The sequence below is a fragment of the Oncorhynchus mykiss genome, chromosome 5 (genome assembly GCF_057628025.1).
Source record: "Oncorhynchus mykiss isolate SJ-2025 chromosome 5, ASM5762802v1, whole genome shotgun sequence".
NCBI classification, from domain to species: Eukaryota; Metazoa; Chordata; class Actinopteri; order Salmoniformes; family Salmonidae; genus Oncorhynchus; species Oncorhynchus mykiss.
In genome coordinates, this window is record NC_143026.1 from 41403796 (window position 1) to 41422235 (window position 18440).

The 18440-nt window shown below is 45.5% G+C and overlaps 1 protein-coding gene across 1 annotated transcript in view; it reads right to left on the reverse strand.

The window, feature by feature from the left end:
* The window catches only part of LOC110523832 (tetratricopeptide repeat protein 28), a 96224-nt gene extending 78423 nt beyond the window's left edge, over positions 1-17801 (reverse strand). Inside the window, exons 1-2 of the mRNA XM_036977520.2 lie at positions 17423-17801; positions 15714-16082 (exon numbers count right to left, since the gene is read on the reverse strand). Coding sequence (XP_036833415.2) covers positions 15714-16082; positions 17423-17452 — 399 coding nt within the window. The 5' untranslated portion in view covers positions 17453-17801. The remainder of the gene's footprint in view (positions 1-15713; positions 16083-17422) is intronic.
* Between the last annotated feature and the right edge of the window lie 639 nt (positions 17802-18440).

Consider the following 18440-nt stretch of genomic DNA (forward strand, 5'->3'; position numbering starts at 1 on the left):
GAAACTAGGGGTTGGTTAGGCCAAATGTCCACGAATTCTCCTTGGTTTTCTATTCTTGTGAGGACTTCTGGTCACAAATATAGTAAAACAAAGAACCCACCCACAGACAGACTACATACCCAACGCCCAACAGTTGTGAATCATCAGTTTAACCTTATCTGTCCTGCAAGGTCATTAGATTTGACTTTTCAACCCCTTCAGGGTCCATTTGGTAGAGCCCAGAGGGGGTTGAGGTGGTTTTGGTATTGGATCAGAACAATCCGTCTTCATAATGGGTTGAGGAGGGGGAGCCATTCAAGAGGGCCAGAGGGAAAGACAAGCAGCTGTTATTCTTAGAAACACACAGATGACTTGTTGTGTCTCTTGTCGTATAGTGTGTGTGTGTATGTGCACGCGTTGTGTGTGTGTGTGTGTGTGTGTGTGTGATCTGCTGTCTGCGGATAGTGGCTCTGTTTCTGAGATAGGTGACACACATTCACAAACAACTTTCATTATACCCTATGGGCTCCTAGCACCATGTCAACCATCACACACTCACACGCAACACACATCCTCTCTCACATACAATGCACGCAACACACATCCTTTCTCACATGCAATATGGGCCTGGCTAACTGCCTTGATCCCCAGCAATATTGTCATAATGTTATCCTCAGCTCCCCTTTCAAACAGCCTGATTGGCCAACCCCTGCGCTGACAGACACAATCCCTCTCTCCCCTTTCCTCTCCTAGTCCTGTTCTATCAACCACATGGTTCCTTCACTCTATTCTTTTTCTGTGTCGTTTTATTTAGCTTTTACAACACCGCTTGTGTTCAAAAGCTCTGATCATTCTTACACGCACACACACACACACACACACACACACACACACACACACACACACACACACACACACACACACACACACACACACACACACACACACACACACACAATCGTGTGTGGTGTGTCCTCGCTAAGCTGGGATAGCTGTGGGAGACAGGGAGCCCGTAGCTAGGGCTGGTAGGAGATTGATGTGAAGAAGAAATGCCAGCTTGAGGGACAAACACATGTACACACACACACACACACTCATCTGTGGTGTAAAGCTGTGGTCTGATAGGAGCTGTCAGCGCGTGAAGAGAAGCCCTGGGTGGGACGGACAGAACGGGACAGCCCAAAAAGAGAGGGAGAATGAGGGGGCCGTAGAAAGAGGTTAGCCTGTAGACGTGGACACAAGATAGCGAATGTGCTGGCACTTAGCAACATCATATACCAGCTAGGCTACTGTAGAGTTCAAACACACACACACACACCATCATGACAGGTACACTACATGACCAAGAGTGTGTGGACACCTGCTCGTCGAACATCTCATTCCAAAATCATGGGCCTTAACGTGGAATTGGTCCCCCCCCCTGCTGCTCTAACAGCCTCAACTCTTCGGTGAAGGCTTTCTACTAGATCAAATCAAAGTGTATTTGTCACGTGCGCCGAAGACAACAAGTGTAGTAAGACCTTACAGTGAAATGCTTACTTACAGGCCGTAAACAACAGTGCAATTTTTAAGCAAAAAATAGGTATTAGGTGAACAATAGATAAGTAAGGAAATAAGAAAACAACAGTAAAAAGACAGTGAATAATAACAGTAGCGAGGCGATATACAGGCACCGGTTAGTCGGGCTGATTGAGGTAGTATGTACATGTAGGTATGGTTAAAGTGACTATGCATATGTGATAAACAGAGAGTAGCAGTAGCGTAAAAGAGGGTTTGGCGGGTGGTGGGTGGCGGGACACAATGCAGATAGTCCGGGTAGCCAACTGGTTGGTTGGGCCAATTGAGGTAATATGTACATGAATGTATAGTTAAAGTGACTATGCATATAAGATAAACAGAGAGTAGCAGCAGTGTAAAGAGGGGTTGGGGGGGGCACACCATGCAAATAGTCTGGGTAGCCATTTGACAACCTGTTCAGCAGTCTTATGGCTTGGGGGTAAAAGCTGTTGAGAAGCCTTTTGGTCCTGGACTTGGCACTCCAGTACCACTTTCCATGCGGTAGTAGAGAGAACAGTCTATGACTGGGGTGGCTGGGGTCTTTGACCATTTTTAGGGCCTTCCTCTGTAGAGGTCCTGGATGGCAGGCAGCTTAGCCCCAGTGATGTACAGGGCCATACACACTACCCTCTATATTGCCTTGTGGTTGGAGGCCGAGCAGTTGCCGTACCAGGCAGTGATGCAACCAGTCATGATCGTCTTGATGTTGCAGCTGTAGAACCTTTTGAGGATCTGAGGACCAATGCCAAATATTTTTAGTTTCCTGAGGGGGAATAGACTTTGTCGTGCCCTCTTTACGAATGTCTTAGTGTGTTTGGACCATTCTAGTTTGTTGGTGATGTGGACACCAATGAACTTGAAGCTCTCAACCTGCTCCACAACAGCCCCGTCGATGAGAATGGGGGCGTGTTCGGTCCTCCTTTTCCTGTAGTCCACAATCATCTCCTTAGTCTTGGTTACGTTGAGGGATAGGTTGTTATTCTGGCACCACCCGGCCAGGTCTCTGGCCTCCTCCCTATAGGCTGTCTCGTCATGGTCGGTGATCAGCAAACTTAATGATGATGTTGGAGTCGTACCGGGCCACACAGTCGTGGGTGAACAGGGAGTACAGGAGGGGACTGAGCACGCACTCATGAGGGGCTCCAGTGTTGAGGATCTGCGTGGCAGTTGTGTTGGTACCTACCCTCTCCAACCGGGTGGAGGCAGCCCGTCAGGAAGTATAGGATCCAGTTGCAGAGGGAGGTGTTTAGTCCCAGGATCCTTAGCTTAGTGATGAGCTTTGAGGGCACTATGGTGTTGAACTCTGAGCTGTATTCAATGAATAGCATTCTCACGTAGGTGTTCCTTTTATCCAGGTGGGAAAGGGCAGTGTGGAGTGCAATAGAGATGGCATCATCTGTGGATATGTTTGGGAGGTATGCAAATTGGAGGGTTTCTGGGATAAGGGTGTTGATGTGAGCCTTTCAAAGCACTTCAGGGCTACGGACGTGAGTGCTACGGGTCTGTAGTCATTTAGGCAGGTTGCCTTTGTGTTGTTGGGCACAGAGCTTTGATGGTCTGCTTGAAACATGTTGGTATTGTCACGACTTCCGCCGAAGTCAGTTCCTCTCCTTGTTCGAGCGGCATTTGGTGGTCGACGCCACCGGTCTTCTAGCCATCGCCGATCCACCTTTCATTTTCCATTTGTTTTGTCTTGTCTTCCTGCACACCTGGTTTACATCTCCTACCAAATGACATGTGTATTTAGCCCTCTGTTCCCTCCATGTCTGTGTGGGGTATTGTTTATTGTCAAGGTTGGTACGCTTCCGGCTGGTTTGCGGCGGGTTTTGTTTTATACCCGTGCTTTGTGGCAGCCGGTACTTTGTACTTGGGTTTTGTACTTTGTGCTGCCTCACTTGTTCTTTGGGCATGTGTGTCGTGACGCGGTGGCGTTCTGTATCATGATTGCCTAAGTAAAGTGCTTTGTCCATTCATTCCTGCTCTCCTGCGCCTGACTTCCAGCTACACCCACCATTGACAGGTATTACAGACTCAATCAGGGACATGTTGAAAATGTCTGTGAATTCACTTGCCAGTTGGTCAGCATATGCTCGGAACACACGTCCTTGTAATCTGTAGATGTTGGAACATTGCGGCGGGGACAGCCACAAAAGCATTAGTGAGGTTGGGCACTGATGTTGGGCAATTAGGCCTGGCTCGCAGTCGGTGTTCCAATTCATCCCAAAGGTGTTCGATGGGGTTGAGGTCAGGGCTCTGTGCAGGCCAGTAAAGTTCTTCCACACCGATCTCAACAAACCTTTTCTGTATGGACCTCCTGTATGGGATTTTAATGCTTAAACAGGACAAAAATGGTCTAGAATGTCATTGTATGCTGTAGCGTTAAGATTTCCCTTCACTGGAACTAAGGGGCCTAGACCAAACCATGAAAAACAGCCCCAGACCATTATTCCAGGTAGCGTTCTCCTGGCATCCGCCAAACCCAGATTCGTCTGTCGGACTGCCAGATGGTGAAGTGTGATTCATCACTCCAGAGAATGCATTTCCACTACTCCAGAGTCCAATGGCGGCGAGCTTTACACCACACCACCCGAAGCTTGGCATTGTGCATGGTGAGCTTCGTCTTGTGTGCGGCTGCTCGGCCATGGAAATCCATTTCATGAAGCTCCCAACAAACAGTTATTGTGCTGACGTTGCTTCCAGCGGCAGTTAGAAACTCAGTAGTGAGTGTTGCAACCGTGGATAGACAATTTTGCTCCTTGTTGCTCCTAGACGTTTCCACTTCACAATAACAACACTTACAGTTGACCGGGGCAGCTCTAGCAGGGCAGACATTTTACAAACTGACTTGTTGGAAAGTTGGCACCCTATGATGGCGCCACGTTGAAAGTCACAGAGCTTTTCAGTAAGGCCATTCAACTGTCATTGTTTGTCTATGGAGATTGCATGGCGGTGTGCTCAATTTGATACACCTGTCAGCCACGGTGGTGGCTGAAATAGGCGCATCCACTAATATGAAGGGGTGTCCACATACTTTTGTATATATAGTGTATTACTGTGACAGTCAGATACTGCACTGACAGAGACAAAATAACTCTCTCTCTCTCTCTCTCTCTCTCGCTCTCTCTCGCACTCGCTCTCTCCTCCAGCAGTGTATTTCACACCCCACTTTCCACTCCTCCACCAATCAAACACACACACACAATCTTGGCAAGTCTTCAGAGAGTGTGTACCAGTGATGTTGAACTATTAATGGTGTCATGGTTGCTTGTAGTGATGTACACACTCGAAGGGTGTGTGTATATGTACACGGTCCAAACAGAGGATGAAAGGCTTATGACTCAGAAGAACACAGAGCAGAAGATCAAGACTGGGGATTGTGGCGATGTGTGGGGGATATAATGGTGGTGTAAATGGTAACAGAAAAAGGTGACTGGCTGGCTGGTTGTCTCACTCTCTCTCGATGCATGAAATAAAATAGTGTTTGTTGGAAGAGAAATCCTTCCAACAACCTTATCACATTACAAAGGAGAGGGGGAGAGGAGAGGATAAGACAGGATGAGAGGGGAGAGGAGAGGATAAGACAGGATGAGAGGGGAAAGAAGAGGATAAGACAGGATGAGAGGGGAGAGGAGAGAATAAGACAGGATGAGAGAGGAGAGGAGAGGATAAGACAGGATGAGAGGGGAGAGGAGAGGATAAGACAGGATGAAAGGATAAGACAGGATGAGAGGGGAGGATAAGACCGGATGAGAGGGGAGAGGAGAGGATAAGACAGGATGAGAGGGGAGAGGAGAGGATAAGACAGGATGAGAGGGGAAATGAGAGGATAAGACAGGATGAGAGGGGAGGATAAGACAGGATGAGAGGGGAGAGAAGAGGATAAGACAGGATGAGAGGGAGGATAAGACAGGATGAGAGGGGAGAGGATAAGACAGGATGAGAGGGGAAAGGAGAGGATAAGAGGAGAGAGGAGGGGATAAGACAGGATGAGAGGGGAGGATAAGACAGGGTGAGAGGGGAGGATAAGACAGGATGAGAGGGAAGAGGAGAGAGGACAGTATAGAACCAGTACATGTACAGTACTCTATTCTACAAGTACAGTGGCTTGCGAAAGTATTCACCACACTTGGCAGTTTTCCTATTTTGTTGGCTTACAACCTGGAATTAAAATGGATTTTGGTGGGGGGGGGTTGCGCCAAACATAGCGTTTTCCTTGATGGCCAAAAAGCTCAATTTTAGTCTCATCTGGCCAGAGTACCTTCTTCCATATGTTTAGGGAGTCTCCCTCATGCCTTTTTGCTTATTTGTCTCTTTAAGCAATGGCTTTTTTCTGGCCATTTTTCCATAAAGCCCAGCTCTGTGGAGTGTACGGCTTAAAGTGGTCCTATGGACAGATACTCCAGTCTCCGCTGTGGAGCTTTGCAGCTCCTTCAGGGTTATCTTTGGTCTCTTTGTTGCCTCTGATCAATGCCCTCCTTGCTTGGTCTGTGAGTTTTGGTGGGCGGCCCTCTCTTGGCAGGTTTATTGTGGTGCCATTCTCTTTCCATTTTTTTATAATGGATTTAATGGTGCTCCGTGGGATGTTCAAAGTTTTGGATTTTTTTTTATAACCCAACCATGATCTGTACTTCTCCACAACTTTATCCCTGACCTGTTTGGAGAGATCCTTGGTCTTCATGGTGCCACTTGCTTGGTGGTGTTGCAGACTCTGGGGCCTTTCAGAACAGGTGTATATATACTGAGATCATGTGACACTTAGATTGCACACAGGTGGACTTTATTTAACTAATTATGTGACTTCTGAAGGTAATTGGTTGCACCAGATCTTATTTAAGGGCTTCATATCAAAGGGGGTGAATACATTTGCACACATCACTTTTCCATGTATTTATTTTTTAATAATTGTTTGAAATACGTATTTTTTTTCATTTCACGTCACCAATTTGGACTATTTTGTGTATGTCCATAACGTGAAATCCAAATAAAATCAATTTAATTACAGGTTGTAATGCAACAAAATAGGAAAAATGCCAGGGGGGATGAATACTTTTGCAAGGCACTGTACACACATAAACACACACACACACACAGATCCCTGGTGTGTCCTCCAGGCTGCGTGTTAGTATGTAACATGTAAAGCAGCAGTGCTCCAATAAGAAGTCTGGGACTGAAACACGTCACATGACTGTTGACAATGTCCATAAGGTGTTCATTCGGAACACATGAGATTGCGTCAGCTGTGCGAAAGGTATTGAGACATGCTTTCTGCTGCATTGACACAAATATGAAACATAAAAACTGTTTTAAGTGAGAAGTAGGCAGATCTGAAGCCGAAAAAGGAAATTCACACGAGCACCACAGTGCCCACTTCAGCCATGCTCTTCTGAAGGTGGTGGTTGAAGTGAGTAGTAGAGCACTCCAGAAATTAAATATATCTGCAAGACCAGGTTAGCCCAATGAGCTAAAGCCTTGGCATTAACTCTGGCAGGAAACACAAATCTCGAGGTAAAGATACTCATCACATGATCACAGCACCATTCTTGGTATTACAAGACAAGCAAGTCCAAAATATTCTACACCGGGTGTCTGCTGAGCTAGTTCATAATGACAGGTGTGGTGGTGTATTCCGTTGGGCTGACAGAACTGGAGCCCCTGTGTGTATTGGGGTGTGTGTGTGTGAGAGAGAGAGAGAGAGAGAGAGAGATATGGGGGGGGGGGCATAGATGAATTTGTGGAGAGAGCCGGGAGGTGAAGACCAACACACAGCGAAACACACACACACACGTGTGAGCGTGAGTGAGCTAGCAGCCAGATCCTAGCAGACAGAGAGAGAGAGAGAGAGAGAGAGAGTGAGAGAGAGAGACACACAGACAGACACAGACAGACAGACAGACAGACAGACAGACAGACAGACAGACAGACAGACAGACTCGTAATAACCCAATAGCTAGTTCATAATGACAGGTGTAGTGGTGTATTCCATTGAGCTGACAGAACTGTAGCCCCTGTGCATTGGGGGTACACTAGTTAGACAACAGCTTGTAGGGAGAGAGAGAGAGAAAAACCTGGCCTCTCTCTGCTGCCAATCTCTCTCTCTCACACTCACACACACGCACACACACAGCTACGGACGACTGGGGGTTGATCTTAAATCTCTGTCCAATAAACTCTCACAGTCTCACTTCAGAATCCAACGTTTGTCCATAAACGTCACATTTCGAAAGTTACGTTTAGGCATTCATTCAGAATGGTTAAGGTAAGGGTTAAGGTTTGGGATAGGGTAAAATAAAACAGTGCCTATGAGTGGGATTGACAAGCGACCCTCGGCGCTGGAGCTCGCAGCTTACACCCATCCGTCCATAGAGCTCGAGCAAACCACAGGCCTACTTCCATAGAGCTCGAGCAAACCACAGGCCTACTTCCATAGAGCTCGAGCAAACCACAGGCCTACTTCCATAGAGCTCGAGCAAACCACAGGCCTACTTCCATAGAGCTCGAGCAAACCACAGGCCTACTTCCATAGATCTCGAGCAAACCACAGGCCTACTTCCATAGATCTCGAGCAAACCACAGGCCTACTTCCATAGATCTCGAGCAAACCACAGGCCTACTTGGTGGTTATAGCGCACACCGTTGTGGACGGTTTTTATGTAATCTCCCGACGTCATGGGTACCTGGACGGACGTTGAATTTCGCCTTGGATCTTTAGCGACCTGGCTGACCAGCCTAATCAATAATGCAGTGTGTGTGTGTGTGTGTGATATTTGTTTATGCTTGTGGCTGGTGCCAACCTCATAGTTCTTTCATGAATACGGTTTACTGCATGGAGCTTTTCCAAGAACAAAAACACACACACCACAAGGCGCATGCGTGCGGGCACACACACACACACATTAGAATGAAAATGTGATGTCAGAATGAAAATTTGTTGCACACATCTCGAGCCACCAAATCCATCTCTGCCAAGGTGTCTTTAGCCGCTCTGAGGTGTGTTGGCTGCAGTGAGCACTACAACAGCTTGACTGGGAGTGCCTGATTCTAGGGACTAGTGCTTTTGAGTGTGTGTGTGTGTGTGTGTGTGTGTGTGTGTGTGTTTGTGTGTGTGTGTGTGTGTGTGTGTGTGTGTGTGACATGTCTTCAATTAACTTGAACAGATCTACAGGATTTCAACTAGGTGGGGAAACATGTATGGGGAAACATGTATGGGGAACATGTATGGGGGAACATGTATGGGGAAACATGTATGGGGGAACATGTATGGGGAAACATGTATGGGGGAACATGTATGGGGAAACATGTATGGGGGGAAATGTATGGGGGAACATGTATGGGGGAACATGTATGGGGGAACATGTATGGGGGAAAAACATGTGTAACCACCACACTGTAACTGAACAGGAGAAAAGATACCTGCTGGAATGGATGAATGAGATGATACACCCTGAGGGTTGAGAGGAGAGGACAGGGTAGTACAAAAATCCACAGACTGAACAGACACACAGAGTAGAGACAAGCTGTGATAGTTAATGTCATACTATTATGTGTGTGTGTGTGTGTGTGTCTATGTGGTGTGTGTGTGTGTGTGTGTGTGTGTGTGTGTGTGTGTGTGTGTGTGTGTGTGGTGTGGTGTGGTGTGTGTGTGTGTGTGTGGTGTGTGGTGTGTGTGTGTGTGTGTGTGTGTTTAGCAGCTAGTAAACAGATCTCAGCAGACAGACAGAGAGACAGACAGACAAACTCGTAATAACCCAAGGCAAACAAAACACATTCGACGGTACCTCTTCCCCAAACACTCCAAATACTCCCATACAGTAAACACAATTACAGAGGCTCATCTGTTTGGCAGAAACCCCAGTCTAGCCTGGAATCTAGCCTGGCAACCCTCAGTGCCATCTCCATATGTGCCACCAACTGGCTGTATGGTGGGTGAGAGAGAGAGAGAAGGGAGGACAGAAAGAGGGGGGAGAGAGAAAGAGAGAGAGAGAGAGAGAGAGAGAGAGAGAGAGAAGGGAGGACAGAAAGAGGGGGGAGAGAGAAAGAGAGCGGAATTAGACAGAAATTAAAGCATTCTTGGATTGAACGTTCTGCGTTTTTCCCGATCAGATATGGTCAATGCCGCACTTTATCTCAAATTCAGATATTACTCTTCGATCAATTAATTATTAAGAGATTCAAGAGAAACTTGAAAGACTTAAGAGAAACTTTTCCCCCCCCCCCCAGACGATGTTGGAGGAGACTGATGTATCTGATGTGATCCGTTAAACCAATTAAATATTTCCCTAACGGGTAGCTGTTAAATGGGAAGACAAAAAGTAGTGCAGACACATTCCACCAATATGCATGACTACTACTACAGTCTTGGATTTTCTCTGACACTTTCTGTTGCTACTGTGATATTAGAGAAAAGGAGTGTGTGTGTGTGTGTGTGTCAAATCATGTGTATATGTTATATGTATATGTTATAGTGGGTAAAGCTAAATGCTTGCGTGTGTGTGCGTGTGTGTGTGTGTGTGTGTGTGTAAGTACATGTAAGCATGTGTTGTGTTAGCTAGCCAAACGTGACCTTCAGATGTTCCCCAAGGAAACACAAAGATGGGCGACTTATACCCCTCATACGACAGTCAGACAGGAATATACTGGAGGTGTGTGTGTGTGTGGGTGCAAGCATGTGCAGTAGCAAGATATTAACTATTTTATATAACCATGGCAAAAAGCATGGAAACATTAAATGATCCCTTTCCTAGAGTAGTGGTTACTCCGAATAAAAGTACTATTTTCTGATACATTATTTATTTTGTGTTATTTGGCCAGATATGATCCTTATGTTACTAGCGGTGGTGTCTCTCTCGACACCCCCCCCCTTTCTTTCTCCCTCACACCATTTTTCTCTCTCTCTATCCTCTCTTAATCACCCATGTCTCTCTCCGAGCCAAAACAACATCAGGACCTCAACCCTCAACCCCCCCCCCACACACCTCTCTCCCACTCCACTCTCTCCCTGCTGTCTATTCCAGACTTCTGTGTGGCTAAACTACACATTCTAAATATCGGCAAGTACAAACGTTGTGTGTAGAGACCTGCATATTTCCAATAATGATCAGCTACCAACAGCTGATTCCTCTGATCTGACGCAAATGGGCTGAAGAGTGTGTGCGTGTCGGTGTGTGTTAGCCCCTGAGGGGACAGTGGTGATCTATATCGCCAGTGTAGGAGATAGAATGGTGTCCTTAACTTTAGATTGATCCTAGGACTGTCCCCGACTAAAAAAAATATTTGTCGACCAAAAGTCGTCTGTTCTTTTTAAACTTGTATTTTTCCATATATAGACACATCCTACGTATGTATGTATTTTAACAAAATCAACTATATGCACTGAGCATGTCTGATTCTTTAAGGGAACTGTTTGATGAAATAATTAAGACAAACAAATGACTAGAGGGAGTCCGACCGCAACTGATTTGATTGTGCCGGGACTCAGACTTGCTTTGATATAAATAAAAAAATGAGTGACTAGCACATTTTTTCTTTCTCTCTCTCTCTCTCTTTCCCCTCTCTCTCTCTCTCTCTCTCCCCCCCTCTCTCTCTCTCTCTCTCTTTCCCCTCTCTCTCTCTCTCTCTTTCCCCTCTCTCTCTCTCTCTCTCCCCCCCCCTCTCTCTCTCTCTCTCTTTCCCCTCTCTCTCTCTCTCTCTTTCCCCTCTCTCTCTCTCTTTCTTTCTCTCTTTCCCCTCTCTCTCTCCCTCTCTCTCTCTCTCTCTTTCTCTCTTTCCCCTCTCTCTCTCTCTCTCTCTTCCCCCCCCCCCTCTCTCTCTCTCTCTCTCTTTCCCCTCCCTCTCTCTCTCTCTCTCTCTCCTGCAGTGACCACCACAGAACATCAACAGCCCTCTGTCCGTGTTGCTGAAGCTGCAACATAATTACACCCATTTCTGACTGAAAAGTTCTGCTACCGAAATCCCTCATTTGTTTAGGAAAAACATTCCCTGCTCCCTCAACCCTTGCCCTCTTTACGTGACACGTGTATGCATCAAATGCATGCGACCAATAGGGCCTGACCTATAGCATAATCACATCAATAAACTCAGAACACCGTAACACATGACAGCAAAAATGGATAACCTCAAAACAGGGGAATGTTTACTAATTGCTCAGAAGTTAAAGGGGAAGTCAGATGTGGGGAATACATTTGACCCGTTGTGGAAAATAACAAAGATCAAGAAAATGAAGGTAAGGCCCTGCTTGCATATGATGTGTGCCAAACAGGTGCTGCTAGATTTCAATAGATTTCAATATAATTTTTCGGACCCGTTTGGAACAATGTAAACAACGTTAAATTAATGATAAGCTTTACCAGAGATTCCGTTTTTTTGTAAAGCCTTCATTACGGCAAAAACGCGAATGCAATTTCAGAAATGGAACGGTTTGTTATTTATTCAGTGACTGAGTTGTTATTTTATTTGAAAACTAAAATGCTTGAAAGGCATTTCAAATCATGACTGCCTTCTATGCTGCGTGATGACATGAACAAATGAATGATTGATTGATACAGTAGCCTATATAACTGTTGAAATATACTGTAGGCTTAAGTAAGTTACAATACTAAGACAGGACAGGCTCTCAGGCCTACAGCTCGCTGCTGGTTATATAAGGCTGCTATACTAAGCCTACTAATGATAATGACATTTCTTCTTATTATAATGATGATCATAATAATAATAGTAATAATAACAATAAGAAGGAGATCAAGGAAAAAGGAGGCTATTATTATTATTCATATCATTTTTCTGACAATTTGGAAAAGTGTAAACAACCCTAAATAAATTATACATAATATCAGAGGCTGGAATAACAAAAACAAAAGTGTAAAGCCTTTAAAAACAGCAGAATTTGTGAAATTGTGAGGCTTGACTATTGATTAGGGCGGCAGGCTAGCCTAGTGGTTAGAGCGTTGGAATAGTAACTGGAAGGCTGCAAGTTCAAACCCCCGAGCTGACAAGGTACAAATCTGTCGTTCTGCCCCTGAACAGGCAGTTAACCCACTGTTCCTAGGCCGTCATTGAAAATAAGAATTTGTTCTTAACTGACTTGCCTAGTTAAATAAAGGTAAAAAATAAATAAAAAATTACAGATGTAATTAAGTTTATATATATATATACCCGAAAGCTAGACCACAACACTGATAGTCTCATACACTATTTATACAAAAGTATGTGGATACCCCTTCAAATTTGTGTATTGTGTAGTAGAAACATCTAGGAGCAACAATGGCTCAGCCGCGAAGTGGTAGTCCACACAAGCTCACAAGCTTTACTATCCTTCTGGTCCCCACAAGGATAGTAAAACCAAAAACACACAGGCGCACAGATGCACAAACACACACCGCACAGGGCCCCTCATACTCCTTCCCTTTAATTACCCATCATATGTGATTGTTCATTAATCCTCGTCTGGAAATAGACTCACACACCCAGTTATTAGCGGCTACATACTGATCTCTCTCCCCCTCTCTCCCCCCCTCTTCCCCTCTCTCTATTATGGCAGCACCAGCACCAATCTCCTCTTAGAAGAACACAGATTCTTATTCCAGAAGCTTCCCGGAAAAGGCTGAGGTACCGGGGGAATTCCCAAATCCACCACAGAGAACAGAATTCCAAAACAGAGAATATGGGACACTGGCTGCATTCCTCTGGGCTGCTGAAATGGGAACGCTGGGAAAAGCTGCTGTAGAGAGACTGGTGTACAACTGGGCTTATGGTCAGGATTAAAACTAAAGCCCAAACCCTTTCCAGCTGACAATACATTCAGAAGTGTAAACCCTCTCACACTCTGTATGAAGGCCACTGAAACACAAAGGTTATAATTATCCAACTGTTTAATAACAACTTGTATTCCACCTCGCGTTCTCTTCCACTTTTACTCTCTCTTTCACATTTATCCACCTCTCTCCTCACGTCTCATTTTTCCCCTACCCCCCCCCCTTAATGACCAATCCATCCCTCTCTCCAAATGTCTCCTTCCTCCACACTGCCACTCTACAAAGGAACCCAACTGTGTGAGTGGGAGAGAAAGAGAGAAAGGTGGGCAGAGAGGAGGGATTGGGGTGCTTCGCTGAGAAAGCAGAGTTGGTAGGCTCTGGCTGTGTGTGAGCAGATGTCTGTGTGTGTGTGTGTGTGTGTGTGTGCGTGCGCGCAAGTGTGTAAGAACATCTCCCAATTAATAACAACCAATTAAGCCCACTATAGTGCTAGCCCGCACTGAGGCTCATTAGAGGGGTGCGTGTGTGTGCGTGCATTAGTGTGAGTGTGACAGCAGGAAATAGATGCTGATGATGTGCGCTTTTCATCACGTTATCACACTCTCACAGATGAGAGGCTGCAAACTGTCATCATCTGGTGTTAGTCTTTTAATAGGAGAGGAGAGGATGCTGTTTTTAAGCGTTCTGTTGCATGTGGAACTAAATGTTTAGGAGTGCATGCATTTTTTTTTAAACCCCAGCACGCACACAACTAACGACCAATCATATGCATTTAGGCCTACACCAATTCAGTGCCCATAACTGTTTTATTCAAAGCCTGTATCGTGTACCCTTGACCTGAAACAGTGGATTGGGATTTAGAATTATTTGCATGAATGGTGCATTTTGTGGGTTTTATATACAGGACTATATTTGATGTGTGATTGTGTGTCATGTGAGAAAGGTATTTCTGTACATGACGTAATACTGCCCTCTGGTGTTTATGATGCAACATCACTGCCCAACCTAAATAGTTGTGGTGTTTTGATGTTTGTGGGCCTGAAAGCTGCTTCAAAAAGGTGAAAGCTACACGGGAACATGTCCAGCCAAACACACTCCCAGAGTTTTTGTCTCACGAGGCAGACCTTTCAGGGTACATATGGGCCTTCATATGTAAATCTGTAGTGACAGACTGACCACTTCAAAGCCTTTCATAGGGACCATGACTGAATTAAAGAGCTGAACATGGTATGGTTTGGAGAGCTTAACAACTCAGAGAGAGAGAGAGAGAGAGATTTCCAGAACAACAGAGCCAGGGTTGGTGCCAGGGTTGGTGAGAAAGGACCAGTATAGACAGAAAAGTCAGTCAATAATCCATCAGAAAGAGACTTTTTTTTTCAAACTGCATGGTCTTTCTAAGCTCCATCCATCTGTCCATTGAAATCAAGAGGCATATAAGGTTTAAGTTGGGCTACTTAGTTTCTCACCACTGTGAACCCTGGGTGCTCAATGCACCTGTAAGTGAAAAAGCCTCTTTCAATATGCCAATCTGCCTAGCAACAACTATACAGAAACCCAGTGAAGGCTGAAAGAGGAGAGGGTAACTCCCATACAGCAAAGAGCTCCAGAGAGAAAACAGGAAGGTTGTATGGGAGAAAAACACTCCAAGGCTTTTCACTCCTGCGACACGGCTCCATCTAAATGACAAAGAGACAAAGACCAGTTAAAGCGGAGCACGAAACACACCGACAAAAGGAGAGAAAGACGAGAAAAAACAAGAAAAACAACGTCTGTGCGCCTTACACACACACAACACACACACCTCTATTCACTATGCTTTTGTGCCCCTGCTTCTGTTTTCCCTGTTGCCTCTCAGCTCCCATACCCAACTCTACCGTGTGTGTGTGTGTGTGTGTGTGTGTGTGTGTGTGTGTGTGTGTGTGTGTGTGTGTGTGTGTGTGTGTGTGGCCTGCTGTGCCAACACAGAAGTCGACAGGGGTGCAGCGGATTGGCGACCGGAGGAAGGGAGGCTGACAGAAAGAGGGAAGAAAATACAAGAGAGCAGAAGGAAAGGAAAAGAGAGGGAGGCCAGGCTGAGGTAAGCAACGTTCTCAGAGTGGTAGTTCATTACACCTGACCTTCACACTGACCCACAGAGAATACAGCAGCAGGACCACTGCTACGACACACACACCCAGAAGCAGCTTCCGTCTATTCTCTTCAGTATAGAGAGGGGAAGTGGAGTGGAGCTGGCCCAGACCCAGAGAGAGAGAGATAACAGAGCCAGCCTGGAAAAGCCTTTCTAGGTTCTGACTCCTTACAAAGATCACTTATTCACTCACTCACTCACTCACTCACTCTCTCTCTCTCTCTCACACTCTCTCTCACACTCTCTCTCATTTGTTTAGCGGCTGTATGTGCTAGTATAGACTTGAATAAAGCCAGTCCTACCTTGGGCCATTTGGGGTTAAGCAGGCGGGCTTTGAGGGCGTCGTCCAGGGCGGTCTGGTACTGTCCCAGGTGGAGAAGGGCCGCAGAGCGGTTACTGTACAGGATGCAGTTCTGAGGGTCAGCAGACAGGGCCTCCCCGTAGAGCTGCACTGCCAGGCTGTACTGCCCCCGTTGGCATGCCTGGTTACTGCGACGTACTGCCTCCAGAAACTCTGCCTTAGAAAGGATTGTTGGCCCGGGAGGGATGTAAGGATGAGGGTCTGTCTGGCAGAGAGGGGGGGGGATGGGACGAGCAGAGGTAGAGGACGAAGAGGACAAAGAAGGAGGGTTGGTGGCTCGGGTAGAAGAGCGAGGGCCGAAGAGTGAGAACTGAGATGGAGAGGGAGGAGGAAGAAGAGAAATGTGGGGAAGAGTGGTCAGTTATCTTTTCATTCAATCAGACACATTTTTCTCAACGTTAAAGTCATTTTACAGTCCAGAGAACCATGTTGATAAACATCTGAGATTCTAATCTGTTCCACCAAAACATTAAAGCAATATTTATATCTGCATTTGATATTGTGTGTGTGTGTGTGTTTAACTATTCTTGTGGGTCAGGTTTAGGTTTTAGGGTTAAGGTTAGGGTAAGATTTTTGAATGGTACTGAATTGTGTGTCCCCACAAGGTTAGCTGTACAAGACTGTGTGCGTGTACGTTGAGGTTAGCCCTCTGTTGCCTCAACTTAGAAAAGCTGCTTCCCTCCCTGATCTGCTGTTGCCAGATTTGTCCTTTCAGAATGACTTACACCAAGGCTGTCATTATCGCTCGCTCTCTCTCACACACACACACACACACACACACACACACACACACACACACACACACACACACACACACACACACACACACACACAGACAGACAGACACACACACAGACACACACACACACACACACACACACACACACACACACACACACACAGTCCCAGTGGCTTTCTCTGTCCAAACAGCTGATTGGAGCACTAACTCACACAGTAGGAAGTTTCCACTGAGAATACACAGAGAGAGAGAGAGATAGACAGAGAGACACAGAGAGAGAGCGAAAGAGACAGAGAGAGAGTGAGCGAGAGAAGCTTTTCAACCTGTGTATACAGCCAATAGGCTTGTATGCATTAGTCAAAACTGTTTTGTTGGAACAGTAGTACAAGAACACCCTCTTCACAAGCACACACACTCACATGCATACACACTTACGCACACACACACACACACACACACACCACTTCCATGTCCCTTCCTCCCCCTCCCAGCTCAGCCCAGGTCAGCAGGGAGAAACACATTCCTGAGAGAATGAAACCAGGGACCTCCTCTGACAAAGAGAGTGAGAGAGACACACTAAAGATTCAACCACCACGTGCTCTTTGTCACCCAAGTAACACACCACCTGTAAAAAAGAATGTTACATTTGTATCTTGTCTTATTATTAAAGTAATACTGTAACATGGCCTCTTTTATTTTCCACTAAATTGCTATGAAATGCAATGTGCTACATACTAGCGCGGTATGGGCTGAATAGCTGCGTCACTTGGACACAACATCAAACGCATCATCAAAGCGCTTTGGTTGATGTTGATGGGTTAGCCAGCCTATAATGCAGCTAGATATATAGCCCATAGTCTCTGCTTTGTAAAATAAACATATATTTTTTTTGGTCATTGAGTTATATTTACCCTTTCTTTCATCGGTCGATGTTTCTCCATCCTGTCCTAGTTTTATACTCAGCGGCAGCAACTTAAAACTTTCATCCCATGCAGTCCGCTTCCCAAACAGGACAGAGAAACAGTGCGATCTCACACAACAATGTAGTAGGAAGGAACTCCAAACATTCTGTTTTCATGGACCTCAAAAAAGTGAACAATCATGCGATATTCCCTCTCTACCGGTCGCGAACTAACTAAAGTTATTTCCCAGAAAGTGCGCCATGTTGTCAAATCCGTTTTTCCCCGAGTAACGGAATTTGTGGCCGGTGGAGGCGTGTCTCCGTAGGCTCGAGCTCCACGGATGCAAGCTCCAGTCGGTCTCCAGGTCTCAGTTACTCGTGGTGACATCAGAGAGGGGTTGAGTTACCTAGCAGCTATTCATTCCACTGTGGAGCTGTGGGTATTGTTCCTACAGCATTTTGGTAATAGATCATTACTTTCTGCAACCCTCTTAGTAAATAAACATACACAAGGTGCAGTTTACTCAAAAGTCGATTGCACAATGGCCTTGAATCAAAGGGTGATAAACAAATGAAGAAGAAATCTAGAAAAAGACAATACAGACAACATCCCCTCTGCATTTCAGTAACTTATTCTGGTTATGCCTTATTTTGGGGTACATTTAAGAAATTGCTAAAATGTCAATGACATAATAAATAAAAACAGGACATCCAAACACTGTTTGTATTTGACAACTATGTGTTTTCTTATACTAGTAACATCAATGTACAACTTACAGTGGTTAAGTTAGAGTCATGAATGCTGAGTGCAGACAGTGGTTGAAAATAAACCGTTTTGTACACTATAGACTTGATACATGGTCTTCCCTCCACAACAGCCCCTGACACTACTATCACTATTTACTGTACAACTACTATGTTAGTATTCATATGCCTGGGTGAGGAAATATATGTATTTGTACATCTCTTTTTGACCTGCACTGTTGGAGCTCGGGGGCTTAAGAACTTCACTGTACCCTGTGCATATG